Genomic DNA, 26,351 nt, shown 5'->3' with positions numbered 1-26,351 from the left:
TCATAATTAGAAGTTGTGTTGTTTTTGTGACACAAAAATATGTGATGGAAGTTCATTATTACCCCGTCCACCGAAGGGGGGGCAAGGGGTATTGTTTTTGGTTCAGTTTGTTTCTTTAACACTTCAGCAACAAAACTATTGGTTGAATTTATACCACTTATGGTTTATAGATTGCCAGTGACCCAGAATAGATGTGATTACATTTTGGGAAAAGTAGGTCAAATTTCAAATTTTTTATGAATTCTTCAAATCTTTTTTTTTCCCCATTTACTTATAATGGCCAAAATTTGTCTATGCTGTCTATGTCTATGCTGACATCAGCAAACACATAGGCATTATGACATCAGCTGGATCGATGCTAAAATAAGCTACAATACATCTGAAGGGCGGGGTTTGTTGTGTCTGGCACCACTTGTTTGTGGATGCACTGAGTACTGTTTTCTCTGCCTAAAAATATGAAAATGGAAGCCACTGAAGCTTGAAACCAAACTATAATGAATCTAATAAAAGAGCTGAATTAGGAAGTGCAAATAAATGATCGATCACAACAAAAAGTATTGTTACAGTAGAAGCTCCCATTAAAGCTTTTCCTAACCCTATGCTGCAGATGTAGAATTGAAGGTAAAGCTTTTGCATAGAATTCCCTTCCGCCCACTGCAGCGTCCCATCACACCACTGGCACAAGACTTATGGTAAGAAAAATAAATCAAAATAACATATAAAGGTAGGCTGCAGCATCAAATGAACCTGGTCTACATTCTTTGACTGTGTGCACTGGAAGCTGTGAGTGCATGTTCATCTGCGTGTCTGCCTCAGTGACAGTTCCGACAGTTGGGATGGCAGGGACGATTGTTAACTCGGCATCTACAGCCACCTGATGTGTCACCGCTGCCCTGTAACGAAGAAGAAAAAGAAACAAAAAAAGTCAGATGCATATGTCAAATACACAGGCTACTATCTGCGGTCGCTAACAGAGGTCTGTGGTTCTTCATCAGAATTATGATGGATCATATACATCTTTCATCTTCTACATTATCTGCAAGTACTCTTGTTTTGGTTTGTGATGTGACATTAATCACCAGTCTATTTACTGCTAACCTATCGGAGACTAATGTTTATAATAAAACATGTGTGGTACTTTTTACTTTTAGTACTGAAAAACAGAACTTATCATGTAAACGCAGGTCTTTATCACCCTGAAGCAGGTCACTTATTATTAAATAAATCCATAATTTGACAACAAATATTGCTTTAAAAAAATAAATAAATAAAAAGATCTATTTTTGGGTTTTATGGGTTCTGTTAAATACAGTACTTTGATATAGTCTATGTTTGGAACTGTGTTCAGCAAAGCAACAGACTGATCTCATGATCAGAATCATGAATTGAAGAAACCTGGGAAATATACACATCCAGTACTGTGTCAACATTAGCTTTGTTGTTTTTTCAGTTGAAATAAGTATACATATTTATTTCTCATTCTCTTCAGATACAGCAAGAAAATACAGGAAATATGTGCACAGCTTTATAAGAAACCCAAAAAAACTGAACTAAATGGGTTGTAAAGGTTAAAGTCATTGTTTAGTGTGACCCCTGACCCCATGACAAGAAACTACACAAACAGAAACATCTGACATGTGTTGAATGAAACCTGATATAAAATATCAGACAGAGCTATACATTTCACATTGTCTGAACAAAAGGCTTAAAGACATGCTAAGTATAAATATAATAACAACAAAATACCAAAGTATAACAAAGTACCTCTTTGGTTTATAGAAGCTGGTTTTCCCTGAAACTTTTGTTTTTACTGCTGTACATACTTCATATAAATCCAGATGCATTTGAGGGGTCATTACAACACTACAAACCTAATGTCGGACTAGGACTTCTGCACAGTACTATATATCGCAGGTGTCAAACATACAGCCCATGTGCCAAAACCAGCCCACCAAAGGGTCCAATCTGGGCAGTGGAATGAATTTGTGAAATGCAAGAATTACACTGAAGATATTAACAATCAATCATTTTATTTCAGGGGCCACATTCAGCCCTATTTTGGTCTCAAGTGGATCAGACCAGTAGAATACCATAATAACCTATAAATAAGGACAACCCCAAAATCTTCTCTTTGCTTCAGTGTAAAAAAAAACAAACATAAAATTACATGAAAATGTTTACATTTACAAACTCTTTTCACGAAAAATGTGGAAAAACTTGAACACACTGCAAAAATCAGAATCTTACCAAGTGTATTTTTCTCATTTCTAGTCAAAAGATCTCATCACACTTAAAATAAGACATAGTCACCTAAAGAGTAACTTTTAAGTGAGACATAAGAACTTATTTTTAGACAATAGATCTTGAAAAAATTATTTCAAGAAATCCTATCAAGATAATTTTCACTTGTTCCACTGGCAGATTTAAGATTGAATTAAGCAAAGAAATCTTAAATTAACAAGAAATGAACAAGAAATGTCTTAAGAGAAGTGCAATTTTAACAATATTCTGTCTGTGACTAAATCTTCTGTGTATTTGTAGATCCACTGTAATCTGTAAGTTGTCAAGTAAATGATAAAGGTATAATACTGGGATAATATTGTTAAAATTGCACTTCATTTTCTTAAGACATTTCTGGTTGTTCATGTTATTCAGATTTTGTAGATTTGTAGATGTAAACATTTTCATAATGGGATTTATTTTTTCATTGTTGTTATTATACTTGACATCATACTGGGCTGTATGTGGCCCCTGAACTAAAATGAGTTTGACACTCCTGTCTTATATTAAGTACAATTTGTCGCTTTGGGTAAAACAAATGAGGGCCAATGACAGTAATTTGATAGCAGTACTTCAATTGATTGTCAACTTGGTGCTAGTTTTCTTATTAATATTTAATTAGTTTATACATATTTGATATAGCTGATTTCAGTGTACCTAAAGGTAAAACATTTAAAGACCACCCATCCAGTTTGATGGGAGTGGTCTCTCTCTAGATGACAATACCCTCATCCATAGAGCATGAGGGGTCTCGCAGTTGTTGTATTTGCTATAAAACAAAGTAAATAATATGCTTTGTCCTTCACAGACACAAGATCTCGCCACAGGTGAGAATATCTTGTGTTAGAACAGGATTCATCCTTTCAGAGTTCGGAGATGTGTATAATCAGTGCCAAGGTGCGCTGAAGGTGTTCTGACAGCACCGACACCCCACTAAGACACTGGATTTTCCTTTCCGTATGCACAGACACAGTACTCAGCATGCACTGAGTAAAAACTTTTTTTTTTTTATATAGTGTGTGTATTTACATTTGGCCCCCAGCGGGCCTGTTTGGTGACCCAGCAGATTTCTGTCTTGCACATCAAACAGCAAATCCAGTCACAGCCGTCTTTTTTCTGGACAATGATGTCACACCTGGGACACTTCATGGCCTCCCCGTTCTGTAGCAAACTCTGAGGAAACACAGTGACAAAGTGGAAAACATAAAACAATAGATGTACTAATGACATTGAACACTGACAACTGTACAGAGTAGTTGGGCTTTATCCAAATAAAAATACCAGACTTTTTCAAAACTGCTACCCCCACCCCCCACCCCAAGACCTTGACTTTATGTACTTTTATACTTGCATGCCTACTTTTTTGGTTGAGATTGTACCTGTTGTGTGGAGTAGAAAAGTCAATTTTAATAAATGCATGAATGAATGAATACATAATTCACAGTAAATTATATTTTACTGACAGAAACATTTTCAAAACCTATGAAAATCACAAAAGTTCATGAATATCACACAAACAAGTTTCACTAGAATCATTCCAGTACCAACTGGTTAGTAAAATCATATATAGTTTTTATATACTTTCTTCATGTATTTATTATCTTATAAGATTATGTTCCTTCGTACATACTCTAAAATTTGACTATGACTGTAACTTTTTTCCATACTTTTTTAAAACTTTCACACAAAATTCCAAACTTTTCAAGGTCTGGAAAACAGCATTTCAACATTACATAATTTTTAAGATTTTCAAGACCTGCACAAGCACCCTGCTGTACGAAGAATAAAAAACAACACAAACTCAAAGCAATTCTAGTTTTTAACAGTGGTTGGTCAGTTTGCTGTGCATCCAAGTGTGCCCCCCCCTCCCCACAATCTCTCTCTCTTTAACCCCAACTGGTCAAGGCAGACGACCATCCTCCAGTCGGGGTCTGCTCCAAGTTTCTATCTGTTAAAAGGAAGTTTTTCCTTCCACTGTCACCAAGTGTTTGCTCCTGGACGATTCTGTTGGTGTTTGTGAATTGGCTTAAGTGTTTATGGTTTAGACCAGGGGTGTCAAACTCATTTTAGTTCAGGGGCCACATTCAGCTAAATTTGATCTGAAGAGGGCCAAACCAGTAAAATAATAACATAATAATACAGAAATAATGTCAACTCTGAAATTTTCTCTGTTTTAGAGCGAAAAAAGTAAATTTACATTATGAAAAGGTTTACATCTACAAACTATCCTTTCAAAAGATGTGAATAATATGAACAAACTGAAAAAATAAGTGTAATTTTAACAATATTCTGCCTCAGTTTATCATTTACACGTGTACATTATAATTTACAGATTACAGTGAATCTACAAATACACAAAACATTTAATAACAGGCAGAATCTTGTTAAAATTGCACTTTCTTCTCCTAAGACATTTCAGGTTGTTCATATTTGTTCAGGTTATTCCCATTTTTTGTGAAATTATACTTAGTTTTAGTGTAAATACATGAAAATATTGACATTTACAAAGAGAAAAAATTGGAGTTGTCATCATTTCTATGTTACTATGATAGTATTTCATTGGTCCTGCCCACTTGAGATTGAATTGGTCTGAATGTGGAACCTGAACTAAAAGGATTGTTAATATCTTGGTGTAATTTTTGCATTTCATAAATTCATCCCCAGGGCCGGACTGGACCCTTTGGTGGGCCGGATTTGGCCCCTGAGCCGCATGTTTGACACCTGTGGTTTAGACTCAGCTCTAAAATGTAAAATGTCATGAGATAACTTTTGTTATGATGTGACGTTATATAAATAAAATTTGATTTGATTTGAAACTATGCCAATCACAGAACTTATAGGTTGACCTACATCTAGCATCTGCTTTGTTTGCTGAGCGGCCTGGTCGTTTTCTGCTCGGATACGCAGGTCATCCTGGTAGTCCTTACAAGTCATGCCCTGATGAATGGCCTGTAAACACACACATCATCATTAACACCTGGAGCTTTGTCTATTACAGCACAAACAGGACATAATGGTTAGTTCATACAGAAACGGTCTAAAACTACCCTGCAGAGAATGCAGTTGACTTCATTACAAAGTTCACAGTGGAACTCGTTGACTTCGTCTTCGTAGATGCACCACCCGCGACAGTTGGGAGTCTGACAGTGGAAGCTGTGCTCAGAGCGGCTCTCTGCAATGCTCAGACGCAACTCCAGAAAACGCTGGTGTTCCTCTTCTGTGAGAAGCTGTAGCCAGGATCACACAATAAAACACATGGAAAGTGTTTAATATGCATCTGAAAGAAATGACAAACATGTTACCAGCTGCCTCAGAAGGTTCAGACGACTCCAAGTTGGTGTTTGAAAGGCAAAAAACTTTCTTTACCTCTGTTATTTTCTTCTTTTATTATCTTTCTGTATTGCTTTTATGTCCTTAGGGTGACACTATTTTCTATGTGAGACTGCTACTGCCATTTTAACCTCAATGAAGGGGTCTTGTATCTCCACGGGACCCTCTAGGTTAAATAAACAATCCATAAATAAATGAAATACATGATCTAATGTGACTTATTACCTCCGCCAAGGAGGTTATGTTTTTGACGGTGTTGGTTTGTTTGTCTGTCTGTCTGTCTGTGTGTAAGATAACTCAAAAAGTTATGGATGGATTTGGATGAAAATTTCAGGAAATGTTGATACTGGCACAAGGAACAAATTATTAAATTTTGGTGGTGATGGGGGTGGGGGGGTGGGGGCACTGATCTGCCTTGGCGGAGGTCTGCGCTCTCCGAGTGCTGTTCTAGTTTTCTATCTTGTTTTTCAATGTGAGAGGAACATTTAACACAAAAAGTTAGTGAACTGTGTAAAATGTAAATAAAACCGCTGTTTCTAATTTCTGTCCCCACTTCTTAGAGACATGTTGCTGCTACCAAACTCAAAGTTACCAGTTTTTTTTTCTTAACATAACGTGCTGCGCAGCCCTCGGCCAAATATAGTGTCAGATTCTGTTTAAAGTCCTATAATTTAGATTCAGTTGTCTTTGTGTGAAACTTATTACATACATATGGCCATTGGACCTTGAAAAAGTAGGTCAAGGTCACCTATTTTCAATAGGCTTCTGCTTCATGCCAAGATGCATCCACAGTATACACTTGGTGCAGATATGTCAATGCATTCTTCAGACAGACAGACAGGCAGACAGAAAGACAACAAAACAATTACAACACCCGCCGAGGGGTAAAAATGGTCCATTTACTTAGTTTATGTTCTATTGTGAATGATATGGGTTTATGAGATTTGCAAATCCTTGTGTTCTTACTGTGTTTTCATTCAATTTTACACTGTGTTGCAATTAGTGTTGTATTATTTCAACCCTGAATATGGAGTTTTATTTTCATTCTGCTTGTCTGAAACTCACCGCTTTGATTTCTCTGTCTAATAGTTTGCTGTCACACGTGTCAGGACAGGAAACCTCAGCGTCATGGCTGTTCACTATTGTCCCTTGCAGACAATCCCTGAAAAAAAGATTCATATGCACATGCAATATTTACCCTGGTTTAAGTAATTATAAAACCAGCAAAGGTAAATATATATATAACATAAAGCTACAGCGCAACAGTATTTCTTTTGTCTGACCTGCAAAATGTGTGTAGACACTCTCTGAGGACAACGCCTTCCCCCGGCCCTACAGGAGTAAGGCAGATTGGACATTCCGCCTCGTTGGTATTCGGGATAAGGTCCTGATTATCAGTTTCCAAAAGGTAGAGGTAGTTTCTTTCTCTTTCTTCTTGCTGAGCCTTCATCACCCAGAGAGATGAAAAGTTCAAACCAGTTTATTTCTTCAAATTGGAAAGTGAAACTGTTTCATTGTTCAATCCATTTTAACGAAATGAAAAGTGAAACAGTTTAACTCATGACATCAATATCCAGTTCTTCCCTCATAAATAAATGTCATTTTAACTACTGAACAACCTCTTCTGTGTAATAGAAATGCTGAACATTTAATGCACTTTGTTCATTCATAAAAGCCTTCACCCTTATTCACTAACAGATTTCTACTATGCATACTGTACATTCATCTGGGATCTGTGTGATGATATTGTGGGTGGATTTGTGTCTGATATGACTATACTGCAAATGGAATAGCTGTTTTATACTGTCACTCCTTTTTTTTTATTTTGTTTTTCTGTGTTATGCATGTAACAGCTAGTCTCCAACTGACATTTATTCTACCATTGCACACAGAATATTCAAGCACTGGTGGGAGTCAAATAAAATATCGAAGATGCGCCCACACATCTACATTATAATAAACAGTATTAACACTTGATAAGATAGCAGATAACACCCACAAAACATAAAAATATCTTATGTTATATCTTATATTTTCATCTCCATATACCTGTAGCTTCCTGTGTTCTTTAAAGGTCTACAAAATGTCCACTCATGACAGACTCACACACATATGTTTTACTCAGGGTTCGTTTTCAAGGTCAAATTCAAGCACTTTTAAGGGTCACTTTCAAATTTTTCCAGTATAGCACCTTATCGCTGGGGTAAAATGCATATCTACAGGAATACATATGCTCATGATTATTTTTGTCACTTTTTATCACAATGATGTACATTGTATTATATTATAAACATCTAAAATGATGTTTCATAATAGCAAAAAGTTTAGAAATTAAATGAGAACACAAAGTTTTATCCAAAAAACAGAAGCCACTTAGTGTTCTTCAGACACACTCACACTGAGACAAAGATCAAGATAAAAACATTTTCAGGAGTCTACCTGACACTGATAGGACCCGGTAGTTTTCTTTTTGACATTAAGGTATTTGGGGTTTTTTTTCCAAAATGTATCACCTCTCTGTAAGTAGTTGTGGCTTGAGTTAATATTAACAAACAAATAAATAAATAAATCACAGAGTTATAATTGCAAACACTTTCAAGCATTTAAACTAAAATGCAAGCACTTTTCAGACATTATAAAACATAACATTGAAATTCAAGCATTTTCAAAGATTTCAAGCACGTGTACAGACCCTGTTTAGTGTTCCTGTGTGTGTCCTGTGGATTGAAACTGTTGTAATTACCTGCTCATACTGCAGGATGGCCAGCTGCTCCTGATGCATTCTTTCGATCTCCTTTTGGTCTGGTTTATAGATGGGAGGCACCTCATAATCCTCTGGCCTTTCGGCGCCACATATCTCACATCCAGGACGCGTTGGTTTGTTCACATATGTACACAAAGGGCAGGCCCAGCCCATCTACACACAAACACACAGGCATGAGTGTAACATCCTCTGGACAAACATCATTAAAACACCTTCACATGCTCAGTCACACTAGAGCCATGGTGCATAATACAGAGTTGGTGTTCTGACCTGAGGTTTTGGAGGCACAGTGGGTTTAGTCTTCTTTGGAATTGTAGGAGGAGGAGCCTGTTGAGCAGCGTCTAGAGCTGCTGCCTTTTCACCTCCACCTAGTCCTCTGGGGAAAAGTTGCATGGACTCCATAGACTCCATGATACCTAAGCACAGATGAGGTTAGCTTGTTAAAAGTTAGAACAAAATACGTCTTCTTTTTCTTAGTTTTGTTCTTCAGAGACAAAAAACAATGGTCACAAACTTTAATACAATATATGCCACAATGTCCATGACACTAACTGCCTGCAGAATATGTCAGTTCAAGTTTTATCTGAATTTCCTGAACTGCAAAGAGGGCATGTACATTTCTGAAAGTATTCATTAGGAGTGATTGAACGCTGTGCCAAAAAGGGGAAAAATCTTTGCCAAAAATATCACTCTTTTGTGTTCTGTGGCCACTTAGTCCCGTAGAGCAGTGTTTTTAAACCTTGCGGTCGGGACCCCATGTAGGGTTGCCTGTAATTCAAATCAGGTTGTCTGAAATTTCTAGTAATTCATTAAAAAAAAAAAATACTAATAAAAAATATATTGTGAGTTGGGAGAGACAAACGCAACACATAAAAGACATGACAAACTCTGAAGGTGAAACTGAAGCACTGTGGTACTGTTTATCTTTCAAATGTTCATTGTGGTCAGTTTAAGATGCTGCAGCTCTTCCATAATTCATAGTTTGAATTATTGTTTGTTCAGTATTAATTGTCAGCCTTGTAAATCCAAGCTGGACTGACTGTACATATCCTGACCAAGGAAAATAAAATTCTCACTTTGTGCAGTAATTTCAACCTGGCTTTTCTGACTCCATCCATAATAATACACATTATATAGCCTAATTGTTGTCTAAAATTAACATTTATTTGCAACATAGTATAGCAAACTATTACATGATCAAAAACAAATGAATTTTAGCAAAAAACAACTTTATCCGTTTTGAATATCTGGGGCTGGCAGAAATTTGTGATGTTAAAATAGGGTCATGAGGCAAAAAAGGTTGGGAACCACTGCCGTAGAGGGTCCGCGGGGGCTGGAGTCTGTTGCAGCTACCACTGGGCAAAGGTGGGCTACACCCAGGACATGTCACATATTATCACTGGGCTGACATATGGAGACAAACAACTATTCATACTCTCACACTTTCAGTTTCAAAGACACCAGCGTACCCGGAGAGAACCCACACAGACAGGGGAGAACATGCAAAAATGCACTCAGACAGATCCATGGTTCAACCCAAGACCTTCTTGCTGTGATGGTTCAGCTCAGAAAAAAGCACAATGTCATTATTTTTGACATAGTTTGCAATGCAACCCAACCAGAAGTGTCACACTATTTTGACTTGAAGACTCCATATAAATATTTGCAATTAGCAATATTAATGCCTATCCTTCTGAGTTTACACCACCAGCACTGTGTCTAATAAAAGTTCATTATACTTATTATACCAGTAAATATACTGTAATGGCTAAATTACTTATATCCATATATATTCATATATATTTGCATGTATTTCATATATCATATAGGCTTCTAACTCTATTCCAGATATCTTCACATGCATACACGTCACTGTGTATTATGGAGCAGTTATGACCCCTTTTGTGTTGTGTCCAGAGTAGAAGGCCAAACCGACATTTCTCACAGGGGTCTTATCTCTAAGCTCCTGGCACTAACCAAAACACTTTCGACACACCATAATTTTCTCATCTTTATTTTATGGGAGACAGAAGACTACATTGTTACCTGTGTTTTTGGGTTCAGACAGCCTCAGCCTTTGTCATAGAGGTATCTCTTTCTTGGAGCTCCAAATAAAGTGAATACTTTTGACACTGAACGCTTGAACTGACCCTTCCTTATTGAAGACGAATTAGTAGAGTATTATTTTTCCATAATAATACTAACTGTGCATTATATTTATGGCTTCTGTAATAACTGTGTCAGGCCTGGTCATGATTGTAGCTGGAATAGCAGGTTTTGCAGTTTGTTTTCACAATATAAAATGACTGAATGATGAATGATGATAATAAAAATAAAAATGATTCTAAACAAGCATGTTCCCTTAAACCTAGTGAAACTAACTGGTATCCTAATTATCTGTAGTCGAGGCCTTTCTGCAGCTCCACACTGCTTCCTTTATGTTCTGTTCTGACACATTATGCTTTCAAATGCATTATCTGTTTGGATATTGCACTGGGTTACATCAGGGCATGTTATTCAATATTGGGCCATTATTGCTATAACTGTTTGTTTTTAGCACTAGAACAGGTTTTATAATTAGGAAAAATAGATAAATAAATAGGAAATGATAATGACTGTTTTTTTGTGTTTGTGGTGCTGACCCTCTAAGAGTGTCTGCTCCTGGTCGAGCTTGTGCTGATGCTTTGTGAGCTGAGCAGTGTGTGCTGAAAGGATAAAGAGGTAAGCCTGGTCTCCATTCTGACGAACACCGTGGCTGAACAGCGAGTCCTGGTCCCGAGGCAGGCGTTTACTGATGACCCAACGCTGCAGAGATGGGTGGAACCCAAAGTCTTGACTTATCTAGAAACACAAAATGACCACGAGACGCCATGCAGTTTTCATCAGCTGACCTTAAAAAAAACCATTCATCCTTGACATGAAAATAATGTACTTTAATACCACTTGTGCTTTGAACATAAAGCCAAATTAGAGATATGAGAATTATCCAGTGTAATAATGATGGTCATATGTAACCTATATGTGTGGTATTTCTATCACATAGACGTACTATGTTCAATAGTCATAGTCAGTATGTTATGACACAGTTAAGTGGTCATTGTTTTAATATTACTGATCAGATATTAGTTTGTTGCACTAATGTAGACACTTTTAAAATTTTAGTACCTTGTCTTTGAGCTGTGCAATTGTCATGTGAGGAGAAACCACCACAGTCACTGGGATACAGTCTTCAGACTGAGCATCCTCCACTCCAACTTTCAACCTAGAAAACACAAAGCAATGTGTTACTCTTCAGTTGCTGTTTTGTTTGCATTTTTGTTGTAATCACGCACATCTGTCCTGTTTTTTTTTTTTGGTTTGGGGTTTTTTTTCATTTTTTTCCAGTAAGTCACATTATTATTTACATTGCCTCAGGTGGTGTTTAAGTATCTCGGGATCTTGTTCACGAATGAGGGCAGGATGGAGCCGGAGACTGACAGGCGGACTGGGGCGGTGTCTGTAGTGATGCGGACACTAAACTGGTCCATGGTGCTGTAGAGGGAGCTAATCTGAAAGGCGAAGCTCTCAATTTACCGGCCGATCCCTCACCTATGATTACCTCTGGGTAATGGGTGAAAGAATGGGGTCGCGAGTACAAGCGGTTGAAATGAGTTTCCTTCACAGGGTGGGCAGGCTCAGCCTTAGAGACAGGGTTAGGAGCTCAGACATCCAGGAGGGCCTCAGAGTAGAGCCATTGCTCCTTCATGTCCAGAGGAGCCAGTTGAGGTGGTTCAGGCATCTAGTAAGGATGCCCTCCCTGGAGAGGGGTTTTGGCCATGTGGATCCGGGAGGAGAGCTCAGGGCTGACCCAGGACAAACTGGAGGGATTATATCTCTGGGCTGGGAACGCCTCGGGATTGCCCCGGAAGAGCTTTTGGATGTGGCTGGGGAGAGGGCTGTCTGGGCTCCTCTGCTGAGGTTGCTGCCCCCATGACCCGGTCCCAGATAAGTGGAAGAAGATGGTAAGTCACATTGTTACATGATTTTGTGTGTGTTTATGGTTGTGTAAGCTTGTTCCCAAAATAATAATAACATTAAAAGTATTTTTATTTTCTTGTTTCATTTTAATGTCTCTAGGCCAGGGGTGTCAAACTCATTTTAGTTCAGGGGCCACATTCACCCCAATATGATCTCCAGTGGGCTGGACCAGTAAAATAATACCAGTGAAAAAAGTAAAATTACATTATGATCATGTTTGTATCTACATCGATTCTTTAAAAATCTGAATAACATGAACAACTTGAAATGTCTTAAGAAAAACCAGTGCAGTTTTAACAATATTCAGCCTCAGTTTATCAGTTGATCATTTACACATGTGCATTACAACTTACATTACAATTACAAATACACAAAACATTTAGTAACAGGTATAAAATTGATGAAATTGCATTTACTTTTCTGAAGACATTCCATGTTGTTCATATTTCTTCAGGTTATTTGCGTTTTTTGTAAAAGGATAGTTTGTCAATGTAAACATTTACATGTAAATTTACTTTTTTACTCCAAAACAAAGATAAAATCTGCAGCTGTCATTATTTATAGGTTATAATGACAGTATTTTTCTGGTCTGACCCAGTTGGGATCTAATAGGTTTATATGTGTATGTATGGAACCTGAAATAACATGATTTTTACACTATTGATTAATATCTTCAGTGTAATTTTTGCATTTCACAAATTCATCCTGCGGGCCAGACTGTTTGACACCTGTGCTCTAGGCTATCACTGCCAAGGGGATATTAGAATTATAAAATGTCCAGATATTTTTAAAAGCAAATTAAAAACTTGCCCTTTTTAACCTTGCTTTTAATTTGTTGTAATGTTACAGTTTTAGTTTTTGGGTTTCAATCATTCATTTTAAATAATGCAACACTTCACATGTTTTTGGCGTCACTGGTCAAAAATTGGAAGAACCCCCAGGACTCTCTTCTCACACTGTAGAAAGTCTACAAAGTGAGGTGAGGTTTTAAGCATTGGTCTCATACAAGACGCCAGGACACTGGGCTCCAAAATGAAGCCAATGTGGAAGCATTTTAAAGTAATAATACCACAGATGCTCCCACAGAATTACAATGAACTTCTCTCTTAAAATACAAAGTGAATATTTTTTTTCTAGGGGTGATTCCTGTCTTATCTGTTTGACTTGGACAATTTAAAAAGCTATCTTTTAATTCCTCTTTCATTTTTTCTTCTGTTAATCAGATCTCAGGTCAAACAGAAGCTTTTACCTCAGTTTAATAAATAAAACACATTTTTTTCCTGACTGACAGCTCCACTGTAGTTGTAGTTAATAGATTCCACTATCAAGACTGTAAAATGACTTTGTTACAAAACACTTGACTGTCTTATCAAACCGGTAAGGTAGTGTTTAATTCACCCCTGACCCCCAGTGGCTCCTCCCCTCCAGCCCCAATATGGGCACTTGTGGTTCCAAAAGGGCAGCATGGTGGTGGCGAAATCTCAAACTTCTGGCTTTAAAATAGAAGCCCAGAAATCAATGAGTGACGCCACAGTTCCTCCGCCCACTCTTTATGTACAGTCTAGTGTCTCAGTGGTATTTTCAGAAGGGAAGTGAGGATTAAGTGTATGACTGTCAGCTACAAATACTGCTCAGACATGACTCTACTCTTCTACTCTGAGGCTCCTCACAGAAGGTTAGAAATGTGTTTAGATTTAGTTTGATTTTATTATTTATCACTTGGATTTATTTTTCTTTACCCTCACAGGCCTAAACAGCTGCCAGCAACTAAAATTATCTACTGATCTAAAATATTTAAAAAGTTCTGAACCACTAATCCTATTAATACATTTTAATAATTCAGGTAAAATGCAATTTCTCTGCTTTTCATGGTCATCATGGTATGATAAGACTCATTTGGACATTAAGAGGCTCCGAAGTGAACGTGGAAAGGTTATAGATGCTTGTTTTGATGATCCATTAATGATATATTTTGCTGAAAAAGTGACTTTTTCCTCAGTTTTCTTTGTTTTGATATAATAACTACATGATAGTATTACACTTAATGATGATAAAATACTTACGACAAGGTTAAACATAGAAAAAAATGTATTTGGAAGTTGCCACAAAATAGTTCTACATCTTTAAGGGTTAATCTGTTTTGCATTGCTTTTTTTTTTATAATTTTCCCAAGTGTTGTCTATGGTTGTGGTTGTTTTCTGTTGTTTTAATGTGAAGCAAGAGCACTACTCAAATAAAGCTGAGATGACTCTAGTTTAAGCACCACACCCACTGTCTACAGCATGGATGTCAAACTGATTTTAGTTCAGGGGCCACATTCAGCCCAATATAATCTCAAGTGGGCCAGACCAGAAAATTAAACTGACACTGAAAAATTAAAATTATATTAGGAAAATGTTAACATCTACAAATTATCCTTTTAAAAAAATTTGAAAAATATGAACAATCCGAAATTTCTTAAGAAAAGTAAGTGCAATTTTAACAATATTATGTTTCCACTTACCATTTCCACATGTGCATTATAACTTACAGATTCACTTGGTCTATAAATACACAAAACATTTAGTAAAAGGCAGATTTGTTAAAATTGCACTTACTTCCCTTAAGACATTTCAAGTTATTCATATTTGTTCAGGTTATTCACATTTTTTGTGCACTAAACAAAGACACTACACTAAAACAAAGAGAAACATTTGGAGTTGTCACTATTTATAAGTTACTATGATATTATTTTACTAGTCCAACCCACTTGAGACCAAAATACGGCTGTATAGCCCCTGAACTTAAATGACTGATTGTTAATATCTTTTGCATTTCACAAATTCATCCCAAGGGCTGAATTGGACCCTTTGGGCCGTATGTTTGACACCCAGTACAGCACAGGTGGCAAACATGAGGCCCGGGGGCCAAATCTGGCCCACCAAAGGATCCAGTCCGGCCCTTGGGATGAAGTTGTGAAATGCAAAAATAGATATTAAGAAATTAACAATCCTTTTAGTTCAGGTTCCACATTCAGACCAATTTAATCTCCAGTGGGTCAGACCAGTAAAATACTATCATAATAATCTATAAATACTCACAACTCCACATTTTTTCTCTTTGTAAATGTAAATATTTTCATGTATTTCACAGGTGTCAAACATGCGGCCCGGGGGCCAAATCTGGCCCGCCAAAGGTTCCATTCCAGCCCCGCAGGATGAAAGTGCAAAAATTAACCTGAACAGTCAAGGTTGTCCAAATCATTTTAGTTCAGGTTCCACATACAGACCAATGTGATCTACAGTAAAAATAATAACACAATAACCCATAAATAATGACAACTACAAATTTTCTTTGTGAAAAATTATGTGGAAAAAATTTAGGTGAAAAAAATAACACTACACTGTGAAAATATTAACATTTACAAAACTATTCTTTCACAATAAAATGCAAATAAATACATAAATATAATCAAAGATGAACAACCTGAAATGTGCAATTTTAACAATATTCTGCCTGTTACTAAATGTTTTGTGCATTTATGGATCCACTGTGATCTGTAGTTGTGTTAATAATATAGGGATGTAACGATACGAAAATTTCATATCACGGTTACTGTGACCAAAATTATCATGGTTATCATTATTATTGCGGTATTATTGAAATTGTGCTCAAACTGTTCAAAAAGTACTAATACACACACTGAAATAATTTAAACAAGTTGTATTTTGAAAAAAAAATTAAAAAAATAAAAATAAAATAAAATAAAATAATTGGCACTATGTACCCTTAGTGGTCTGAGCCTATTTCGTCCGATTTTCAGTACTTTTGATTTTGCCTTTATATACTATATAAACAAATGTTTATTTTAACCAATGTTTGGTATCTTTTTTTTTTTCAGCACAACTTCATCTATATCATCTGTCTATGACTTTTTCACTTTAACCTACAATAAAAACATAAAAGGAAAAAAAAACAAAAAATATATAAAATCCAATTTGAAAAATGTATATACTTTATTGCATAAATAACACACAGATGCTTAACAAATCTTTTCAAAGACTTTAAAAGTGAATATTGGTTCCAAATATTAGGTATATACAATCAAAATTGTAATGAATTAAAACTATAATCAAATATTTGACATAAAAACATAGATTTACATAGGGTTTTTTTCCCCTTAAAGTGTGGTAATCAAACACGGTTATCATGATAATTAGAATTTAAATGGTAATACTAACCGTCTGCAACTTTACCGCGGTTTATCATTATACCGGTAATCGTTACATCCCTATAATAATAAGAGATGTAATATTGTAGAAATTGTTCAAATTTTAGTTCCAAACTCCAAAATTTTAAAAATATTCTACCTGTTACCAAATGTTTATGTAACACTGTATGTAATGTACATGTATAAATAATAAGTCGAGGCATAATATTGTTAAAATTGCACTAATTTTTCAAATGAAATTTCTGTTTTTTCAGGTTATTCACATCTTTTTTGTAAAATGTAAATATTTTCATAATTTAATTGGGTTTTTTTTTGCACTAAAATAAAAAGAAAAACTTGGATTTGTCATTATTTATAGGTTATTAAGTCATTATTTTACTGGTCTGGCCTGCTTTGAGATCAAATTGGGCTAAATATGGCCCCTGAACTAAAATGAGTTTGACACCCCTGCAGTACAGAGTAGGGGTCCCACCTTATGAGGTCTTGAGGGTAGGCCTGGGTACTGATGGTGACAGACACTGGGACAGACATCTGGGACAGCTTCTGGGCCAAACTGGATGCCTCCTGTCCATCTCCACTGCTGAGAGCTTCACCCAGGAACCGGGCCAGGTCCTCAGCTGGACAGGGACACAAGGAGGCCCACATGTCAACATGTGACTAATCAGAAACACACTGGGAGACAAAATACACTTTGGATGACAGTACCCAGATAGCCAAATCATTATGGCTCAAAACTGGCCCAAAACTGGCATGCCATTTTGGCAAAGTTCTGAGCAGATGTATGGGCCCTAAATGGCTCAAAACAGGCAAGCCAAAACCAAACCAGAAGGAAGCCAAAATTCAACCAAAGCTAATTGTGGACTTCCAAAATATAGCCATAATTGTCCCAGAAAAGCCCCAAGTCCCCATAATCCAGCCAAAAAGTAGCCAAAACTGACCCAAAGAGAGGCCAAAAGGAGGCCAAAATTCACCCAAAATTTGTGTTGATCATGCTTTTAAATGAAGTGGGGTTTTCTTCTGGGTAGAAATTCCCACTCTGCGCAGTGTTTTGGCTTTACAGAAATATGCCAAAACACAACCAAAAAACATCCATATATGGAATAAGATGTTGCCGCTCTTTAGTCAATCTTCTGGCTTGCCTTAAACATTAGTGATGGGACTTTTGGCTCTTTGAAGGGAGCTGTTCAATCAGGAGCCGTTCACTGAAAAGAGCCGTTCAAAAGACTGGCTCTTTTATGTTTTTTGCATTATTTTGAAACACCAATGTTTTAATGACTAAATAGGCTACATGTGATGATTAACATTATGTTTTAAAGGTGTTTAATTGGCGCGGCAGTAAATATTATCTTACCATAAAAAAGAATAGCTAGTTCAAATGTGTGGGCTAAATACATGACATGAGAGGTGACATTAGGCAAATGCTGGAATTTGACAACAAACATCACGGTACATTATGTGGACTAGTCTGTAGCCTAAAAATGAAGAAGAAAATAAAACATTTTCTTATGAAATAACATTTTATCCTCCTCAAAACAAGAACAATAAATGTGTGTAAACATATGGAAAAAAAATGCACAAAACACAACAGTGATTAATCATTGCAATTACAGTACTTAAATACCTAAAAAACTGTAGTGCAAATAAAATACTTCAAGTAACATTGCAAAATACCTGATATCTCTACTATAAATATCAAAATGATACCACATCAGGAGTTCTCTCACTTCTACTCTATATACAAAAATAAGGGATTGTAGAAAAATAAATAATATAAATAATGTTTTACATCTTTTGAACATTATAAAAAGCTGTATGTATGTATGACATACATACATACATACATACATACATACATACATATACAGGGTGTCCCATAAGTCTCCATACATAGGAAAAATAAACGTTTCTTGACATAAACCATTTTTATTTATATAATATGCTCTATATGACTGCCATTTTGTCGGGAACACATTTCAATGCGTGTCTGCTGAAGAACTATAAAGAAGAAATATAAAGAAATACATGTTAGAACCATATATGCATGGAATGTATTATGTCTCCTATGTATGGAGACTTATGGGACACCCTGTATATGGGCCATTCCACTGAATGGGTGCCATTTGCGTGTTATAACTCTTCCAAATTAAACTCCATTTTTTATCTTTTTTTTTAACATTATTCAAACACTATTCAAAATGTGTATTGGTCAATCTCAGGCAACTTTATTTCATTTTTTACAAGGTTTTTAAGCAGAACATGATTGCATTTTCCTCAGTCCTGTTACCAAAACTCATGTGACATTTAAAAAGCACACTTAAAAGCTTGTCAACTAATTCCTTTGTTTTCCTCTCAACAGTGTTTATTTTAAAGAAATGGTTGGTTACATGTTAAAATAATTAATATTTGTGACTAAAAAATCACTATATATGCACGCAAGTTGTAATTTTCTTAAAACTGCAAAGCCCTTTTTTCATTTTAAAGGAGACCCAAACCTCAAATTTATCAAAATTTTTATGATGCAATTCATTAAATACTTGGACAAAGAATGGACCACACATAATTGAAAAAATCCGGTGGTTTATCTTTATTTTTTAGAAAAAGTTATTTAGTAACAGGAATGAACATTGGGTAACAGGAATGAATGTCCATTTGAGTGTGTGTATGTGTTAGGGTGGTCCAAAAAAATTTTTTTTTAAGATTCTCTGGATTAGAACCCTGCATTTGGTTCCATATCTGGCCAAATTACTTTGGTCTAAATTTTATGCAAATCAGTTAATATTTAGAGGTTGCACAAGACATGTGAAGATTGCTCTATATACTATAACATAACTAGCCAAATGAATAAGGCATATTAGAATAATTTGTAATTTTATTCTCAAAATCAAACTGCAACTCGCATAAAAATGTTACTTAGAAAATTCAGCAACCACTGTTGCTTTATTGAAATCACAAAAAAATATTCCTGTGTTCTTTGACAACTTGGAGCAAGTACTGTTTCTGATCCTCATTTTTTGTTAGGCTACAGCTGAAGTCTTGAATAAGCTTTTTATTTGAGTAACAGGACTGAAAGTAACAGGAATGAGTTTTTAGCACAGAATTAGCAAATTCATGAAATACAGCCACATGGCATTCATAGTAATAGCATAAGGACACTGAGCACATTCTTGTGATTTGCAAAAATGTGTATTTTTAAGATAAACAAATAACATCTAAGAAATAATTTTGGTAACAGGACTGAGCATTGAGATTAACCTTCTCAGTCACAGTTACAATATCATCAAATATACAGAAAAAAAAAAAAGAAAGAACTTAGTTTTGATCTTCCCATGGCGTTCAGAAAATCCAGCTGATGTAACTTTCCTGTTGAACATGGGACTTGTGGAATGTTCCAAATTTTTCAGAGGGGAGAATGTGTTAGGGTAACAGGACTGAGTGAGAACCCAGGGACACGACTGAAATGTATATTTTCACAAAAATAATATGGATTTCTCATGGAATAAATGTATTTAAAGCATAGATGGAATATGGAGTCACACAACAATGCAACAAAAAAAAGTTTTCTGAAGTATTTTAATCATTATATTTCATGGTAAAGAGTAGTATTAGAGAATGGGGACAGGCAACAAATGCTATTTTCCAGTGTTCTAGGTAGTTTGTATTAATGTTTTCAAATAAATATTTTAAATTTGCAATTAGATCAATGTGCAGGACACTTTGCTTAATAGTAAAATGTATTTTAGAGTTGATTTTCATGCACATTTATACATATAATGTCCTGGGGACGGAAATGGCCCCTATATCACTGCACAGTTCCCAGTGACGCTGAATTGACAGGCAATCGGACACTCCCTCCTTGAAAAAAAATAAAAAATAAAAAATGAACGGCTCTTTACAAAGACTCGGTTCCCATCGTTCATTTCAAAGAGCCGTTCAAAAGATTCGATTCGTACATGAACGTCACATCACTAATAAACATGCCATACCATCCCTATACCCCACAGGTGTCAAACTTGAAGCCCGGGGGCCAAATCCGGCCCGCCAAAGGGTCCAGTTCGGCCCTTTGTGTGAAATGCAAAAATCACACTAAGATATTAACAGTCCTTTTAGTTCAGGTTCCACATTCAGACCAATATGATCTAAAGTGGGTTGGAGCACTAAAATACTACGGTAATAACCTATAAATACTCATAACTCCAATTTTTTCTCTTTGTAAATGTAAATATTTTCATGTATTTATACTAAAACAAAGTATAATTTTGCAAAACCTGTGAATAACCTGAACAAATATAAACAACCTGAAATGTCTTAAGAGAAATAAGTACAATTTTAATAATATTATGTCTGTCAATAGTAAACTGAAGCATAATATTGTTAAAATTGCACATATTTATTCAGTTTGCTCATGTTATTCACATGGTTTTGAAGGGTAGTTTGTAGATGTAAACATTTTCATAATGTAATCTTACTTTTTCCACACTAACACATCAAGGAAAGTTTAGAGTTGATATTATTTATATATTATTATGTAATATTGTTACATATGTTATATTATTTTACTGGTCCGGCCCACTTCAGATCAAATTTAGCTGAATGTGGCCCCTGAACTAAAATGAGTTTGACACCCCTGCTATACCTGATCCCACTCTTTGCCCAATCTTTGGGTTAACCACACATTTGACAGAACTCAGCCATATATTGCTGGTGCCTCCATATCTGTTTTATGGATAACCTTAGTCATACCACAGTAAAGCCTAAAGGTTTTCATAATACCAAAAGAAAGACAAAAATACCCAATGTCTGCCATAATACTGCCAAAATATTTACTATCTGGGTAAACACGTTTACGCACACCTAACCCTGGTAGAAGTAATACTGACAGGGATATTTATCAGGTGACATGAGTGTGTTCAGAACTAGTGTAGCTCACCTTCCTGTAAGTTCCTGGTGCTTTGAACCTGAGAGGCCATAAACACCCCTGAGCCGACACTCATATGACAGACCAGACCAGTCCAACAACAAACCCAGACCACGGATCAGCAAACTGGTCCAAGACGCACACTTCCCATCAGGTCCGGTCAAGTCCGCATTCAGCCTGTGGTCCGGGTCAGAAAACACAGCCTGTTGTCGACTTTTCTGTCTGTTTTTTTTTTCTCTGAAGCTGTTCGTTTCACATAGGTAGAAGCGAAATCGAAACTTACTCCAGTTTCCGGAAGAGACTATTTAAAGGGTCGGGTTGGACTCAGTCTGTGCTCCGCCCACAAGAAGAAGAAGAAGAAGAAGAAGAAGAAGAAGAAGAAGAAGAAGAAGAAGAAGAAGAAGAAGAAGAAGAAGAAGAAGAAGAAGAAGAAGAAGAATTCAGATAGTGTTTTTAGTCTAGACATTATAAACATTGTTTTATATGTGTACATACTTAATGTTTAACGTCACATGACATTATGACTGAAATAAAAAACAAATACACTTGGCATATTTAAGAGATTGCGTCAGTTATTTATTTATTTTTTTTATTTTATTTTTTTTTAATTGGCCATTAACCCTTTCATGCATGAATTATTAGAACCGTAATCAAGATTTTCTTTTTCCCTAAATGTTTTTATTCCTCTTTAGGCATGGAAAAAAAAAACCAAAAAAAAAACAATGCAATTGATTTTTTTTTTTTTTTTTTTTTTTTTTTTTTTTTTTTTTTTTTTTTTTTTTTTTTTTTTTCATGAAACTTTTTTTCATGAAGTTACAAAAATGTCTACTCAGCTGTTACACCGTGGGTTTAACTTTAGAAGCAAAGAGATATGTATTTACTGATATACTGTGTGAAAACTGTGAAATAAAAAATAAAAAAAATGTTGATGTTTTCTCACATTTTAACATACTCTAATACTAGTTATTACTCACTTCATGGAGATACTATGCAAAAAAAAAAAAACTTTGTTTAGAAAAACAAAAAAAATAAACAAAACTGTTAATTACAGTCTAATAACAATTAGCATTTTTCTTTACACTCAAACATGTTAGTGCAGACCAGGTTTATCTAGAACATCAAAGTTACAGTAATGGTATGAATTGCAGTGTATGAGATGATGCATAAACGTCCACTGTGTTAGCTGATATGGAACTAAAACAACAAAATCCATAAATATATAAGAGAACAGCTTTGAACAGATGTCCACTGTAATGACCACTATGCATGAAAGGGTTAAAGTACCCATAAAACGAATGAAATATCTACAAAGTCATCCTCATACTCTATAAACTGTACAGTAGAGCCATTATGAGGAGATTTAGATCATTTTCTTTTTATAAAACAAGTTAAGACTGTTTCACTCTTTATTCCAAATTCATCTGATCTGTCACATGATCAGATGAATTTGGCTTCATCTGAAGGAATTCCTTCAGAAGGGGAGTATGAGGACACAGCTGTGTGATGTGTGATTCTTAGACTGTACAAGGTGTGTCCTGCTCATTACGGAAATAATAATAATGTTAAAAGTGAATTCCAAAAAGTTTTTCATCTGATACTTGTTGTGCTCAGAGTACCCATCTGCATGTTTCATGAACAGTATGAAATGAAATCATGTTTTGGAAGCAAAACAAGGTCAGTATTTTCTGATTTGTCAGGTGTTCTAAGAACTTTGGCCAGCACTCTACCAATCAATATGTAAAAAAAACTTTTGTTGGAACCTCATGTGCAATAATCTGGTATTCTATTATCAATAGCTAATTCCTGTACATATTTTACATCTCTTTGGTTATTTTTTAAACCTTATTATTATTATTATTATTTTTTATTTTTTTTTTATTTTTTTATTTATTTATTTATTTACCACCACATATTACTTGAAGAGTCTAGCAAAGAAATGTCCTTATATGTGTACTTGTGTATGTATGAATGACTTTCTATTCTATTCTATTCTATTCTATTCTATTCTAGTTGGTTAAGTGTTCTGTTTTTATATTTCTGAAATATTTGTCACTCTCTGACCAAAAATAATCAAATCAAAGCACACATAAATGTCTGGTTTCTTTAACTCTCATCCAGGAAGAAAAATCTGCTTTTAAACTAGAAAGAATTACTTATTAAGATTTATTTATCCTGATAATTACTTACAACAACTGATATCAATGGCCAAAGAGCTAAACTGCCTATCTGAAAAATATAGTTTTTTAGAGGACTAAAACAATCAGGTTTTCTTGTAGAATGCTATGTGTAAATAGTTAAATCATCCAAAAACAGTGTATTATTTATTAGGTATCATTAATAAAAAAACATTTAGCAAGAAAACAAGTTTGTCTGGGTTAGTTTCTTCAAAAGAAGTATAATTTTTACATAGGTGTTTTTAATATTTGACTCTATTATTATGACATATCAGGTTGATGGGAATGTGAAGTCCTGCAGGTTTTAGGTGTGATGTGTCCCAATATTTTTTTTTTTCCATATAGTGAATATCCAAGTGAGACACTACTTACATACACTAACTCAGTGTTTCTCAAACTGTTGGGCAGGCCCCCTAAGGGGGGCCATGAAGGCTTGCCCGGGGGGGCATGGGATCATTCCTGGGTGTTTTTTTTTTCTCTTCAGGTTAGAACATGTAGCAGGTGGAACTAATATGTTAGAGTTGGAACACCTTGGACTCATTTTAGGGACGTACAACAAGCAAATCTACTGCCGTGGTGATCTGTCACTAGACTAGATAAAGAGTTTAGGTTTGGAGAATGGACAAGGATTGGACTGGAAAAGAAACATGTGCAATATGTCTGTTTTTGCACAGTTTGTACAGTTTGCACTTTAATGTTCTGAGATTTGCAATATAAACGGGCTCATTGCAGCCACTGATATTATTAAAATGTTCGTCTTTGTTACCAAAATTTGTTTGTTGTTCTAAGAAAAAGTAACTTTATTCTCATAGTTGTAACAGAATTGTGCATTTGCTATTTTTATTTGGAAAAATATTGGTTCAGGGAGCAGTCTGGTTGAGTTTATTTGTATTGTTAAAGCAAAAATCTAACTTATTTTTAATTTGCACAACAAATTATTCAAGGAAAAACAAAATGTTACAGCATTGATGTTTCTGGCTGTAAAAGTTATAATTGCACCGCTGTTACAGAGTTGTTGGGGTTGAGGGGGGTCTGGAGATTTTTCATCCTCCAAAGGGGGGCCTGACAGAAAAAAATTGAGAGCCACTACACTGTAAGCCTGGACTTTGTATTTACTAAAATGCTTTAATTACTATGTACTTAAATGATTTAAGTTTTATTACATTACTATAAAATGTTAAGTATATTCTACTAATTTGTAGACATAGTCGAAAGTATGAAAAACTTTAAGATGAATGGATATAAATCACTAAGTTTTAGTCATGACCACACCTTTTTTCCACATTGCATTGTGGGTATTGGGCGGGTTGTTGAAAATGTGTTATTTTTGTGTGCAGGGGTTCAGCGGGGTTGTGGTGTTAGTGTTAATTTTGACTGAATTTGTGTATGGTAATGTTTATTGGCCTTTTTGTGTTTGTTTTTGTGTTTTTGTAGAGCTGCACCATGAGTCAGAGCCATAGGCCCAACAATGGCTTTCCTGTTCAACTTTGCTTGAGTTAGAGCAACATAAGAATTAACACCTTGATAAAGTGGAAGGATTTTATGTGTTGATTACATACAATGAGCTGTCTTCCTGTGTAACAGGGGTGTTAAAGTCATCAAAATTAAGGGCCAAAAATAGCCTAAAAGATATAATGGGGGCCAGACCAGTAAAATAATGCAAATAATTGGATAAGAACTTATACATAATATGAACTCCAAAGTTTTCTCTGTGTTTTGAGTGAAAAAAGTGTAATCCTGTAATGAAAATGTTTACATCTATGAATTGTACTTGAACATAACTTGAACAACCTGAATATTCTTAAGAAAAATAAGTGTAATTTTAAAAATATTACACCTCTGTTTATCATTTATCCATGTGCATCACAACTTACAGATCACAGTGGATCTACAAAGACACAAAACATTTCATAACAGGCAGAATATTGTTAAAATACTACATACTTCTCTTAAGAGAGTTGAGGTTGTTCATATTTTTTGTGAAAGGCTAGTCTGTAAATGTAAACATTTTTGTGCAATTTTACTCTTTTGACACTAAAACAAAACGAACAATTAGCTCCTGTTCATTATTTATAGGTTATTATGATAGTATTTTTACTGGTCTGACCCACTTTAGATTGAACATCCTTGATTGTTAATATCTTAAGTGTATTTTTTACATTTCACAAATTCATCTCAAGGGCCGGATTGGACCCTTTGGCAGGCCGCATTTGGCCCCTGGGCCACATGTTTGACACCTGTGTTCTATAAGTTCCATCCATGCTACAATATAATAAGTTAAGTTATTATGCAAAGCAATTTAAATTGCAAAACATTTTAACTTGAATCAACTTGAAATTGAGTACAATTAACTGATGATATTAAGTCTAATGGTTATACAAAACAATTGACATTTGAAGTTAAATTAACCCTTTCATGCATGAATTATGAGAACCTTAATCAAGATTTTTTTCCTGAGTGATTTTATTCCTCTTTAGGCATGAAAAAAACAATGTGATTGAATTTTTTTTTTTTTTTTTTTTTTTTTTTTATGAACCTGTTTTTCATGGAGTTACGAAAATGTCCACTCAGCTGGACACCATGCGTTTAATTTTTGAAGCAAAGAAACATGCATTTACTGTCATACAGTGTGAAAACTATGAAATAAATGTTTTTTTAATG

At 35.3% G+C, this 26,351-nt stretch overlaps 1 protein-coding gene across 1 annotated transcript; it reads right to left on the bottom strand.

The window, feature by feature from the left end:
* Positions 1–585: 585 nt before the first annotated feature.
* On the bottom strand, positions 586–21,762 carry rbck1 (RanBP-type and C3HC4-type zinc finger containing 1). The gene is made up of 12 exons (XM_030133944.1): positions 21,529–21,762; positions 17,074–17,218; positions 11,540–11,636; positions 11,017–11,215; positions 8,645–8,790; positions 8,354–8,527; positions 6,894–7,054; positions 6,676–6,772; positions 5,328–5,507; positions 5,131–5,229; positions 3,310–3,453; positions 586–893 (listed from the first exon to the last, which is right to left on the bottom strand). Exons 1-12 carry the CDS (start codon positions 21,590–21,592, stop codon positions 813–815), a joined length of 1,587 nt encoding a protein of 528 aa, XP_029989804.1. The 5' UTR covers positions 21,593–21,762; the 3' UTR covers positions 586–812.
* Positions 21,763–26,351: the final 4,589 nt, after the last annotated feature.

This window comes from Sphaeramia orbicularis, chromosome 5 (genome assembly GCF_902148855.1).
Source record: "Sphaeramia orbicularis chromosome 5, fSphaOr1.1, whole genome shotgun sequence".
NCBI lineage: Eukaryota > Metazoa > Chordata > Actinopteri > Kurtiformes > Apogonidae > Sphaeramia > Sphaeramia orbicularis.
The sequence above is the reverse complement of the archived record's forward strand: the minus strand, read 5'-3'. Positions and strand labels throughout refer to the sequence as shown.

What these genes read in the sequence shown, in the direction of transcription:
- rbck1 (XM_030133944.1), bottom strand. Translation starts at nt 21,592, where the DNA reads ATGAGTGTCGGCTCAGGGGTGTTTATGGCCTCTCAGGTTCAAAGCACC. An exon ending in CCATCCTGCAGTATGAGCAG is followed by an intron (nt 7,055 to 8,353) that starts GTAATTACAACA and finishes TGGGTGATGAAG; the next exon opens with GCTCAGCAAGAAGAAAGAGA. An exon ending in AGGCCCGCTGGGGGCCAAAT is followed by an intron (nt 894 to 3,309) that starts GTAAATACACAC and finishes TCTTCGTTACAG; the next exon opens with GGCAGCGGTGACACATCAGG.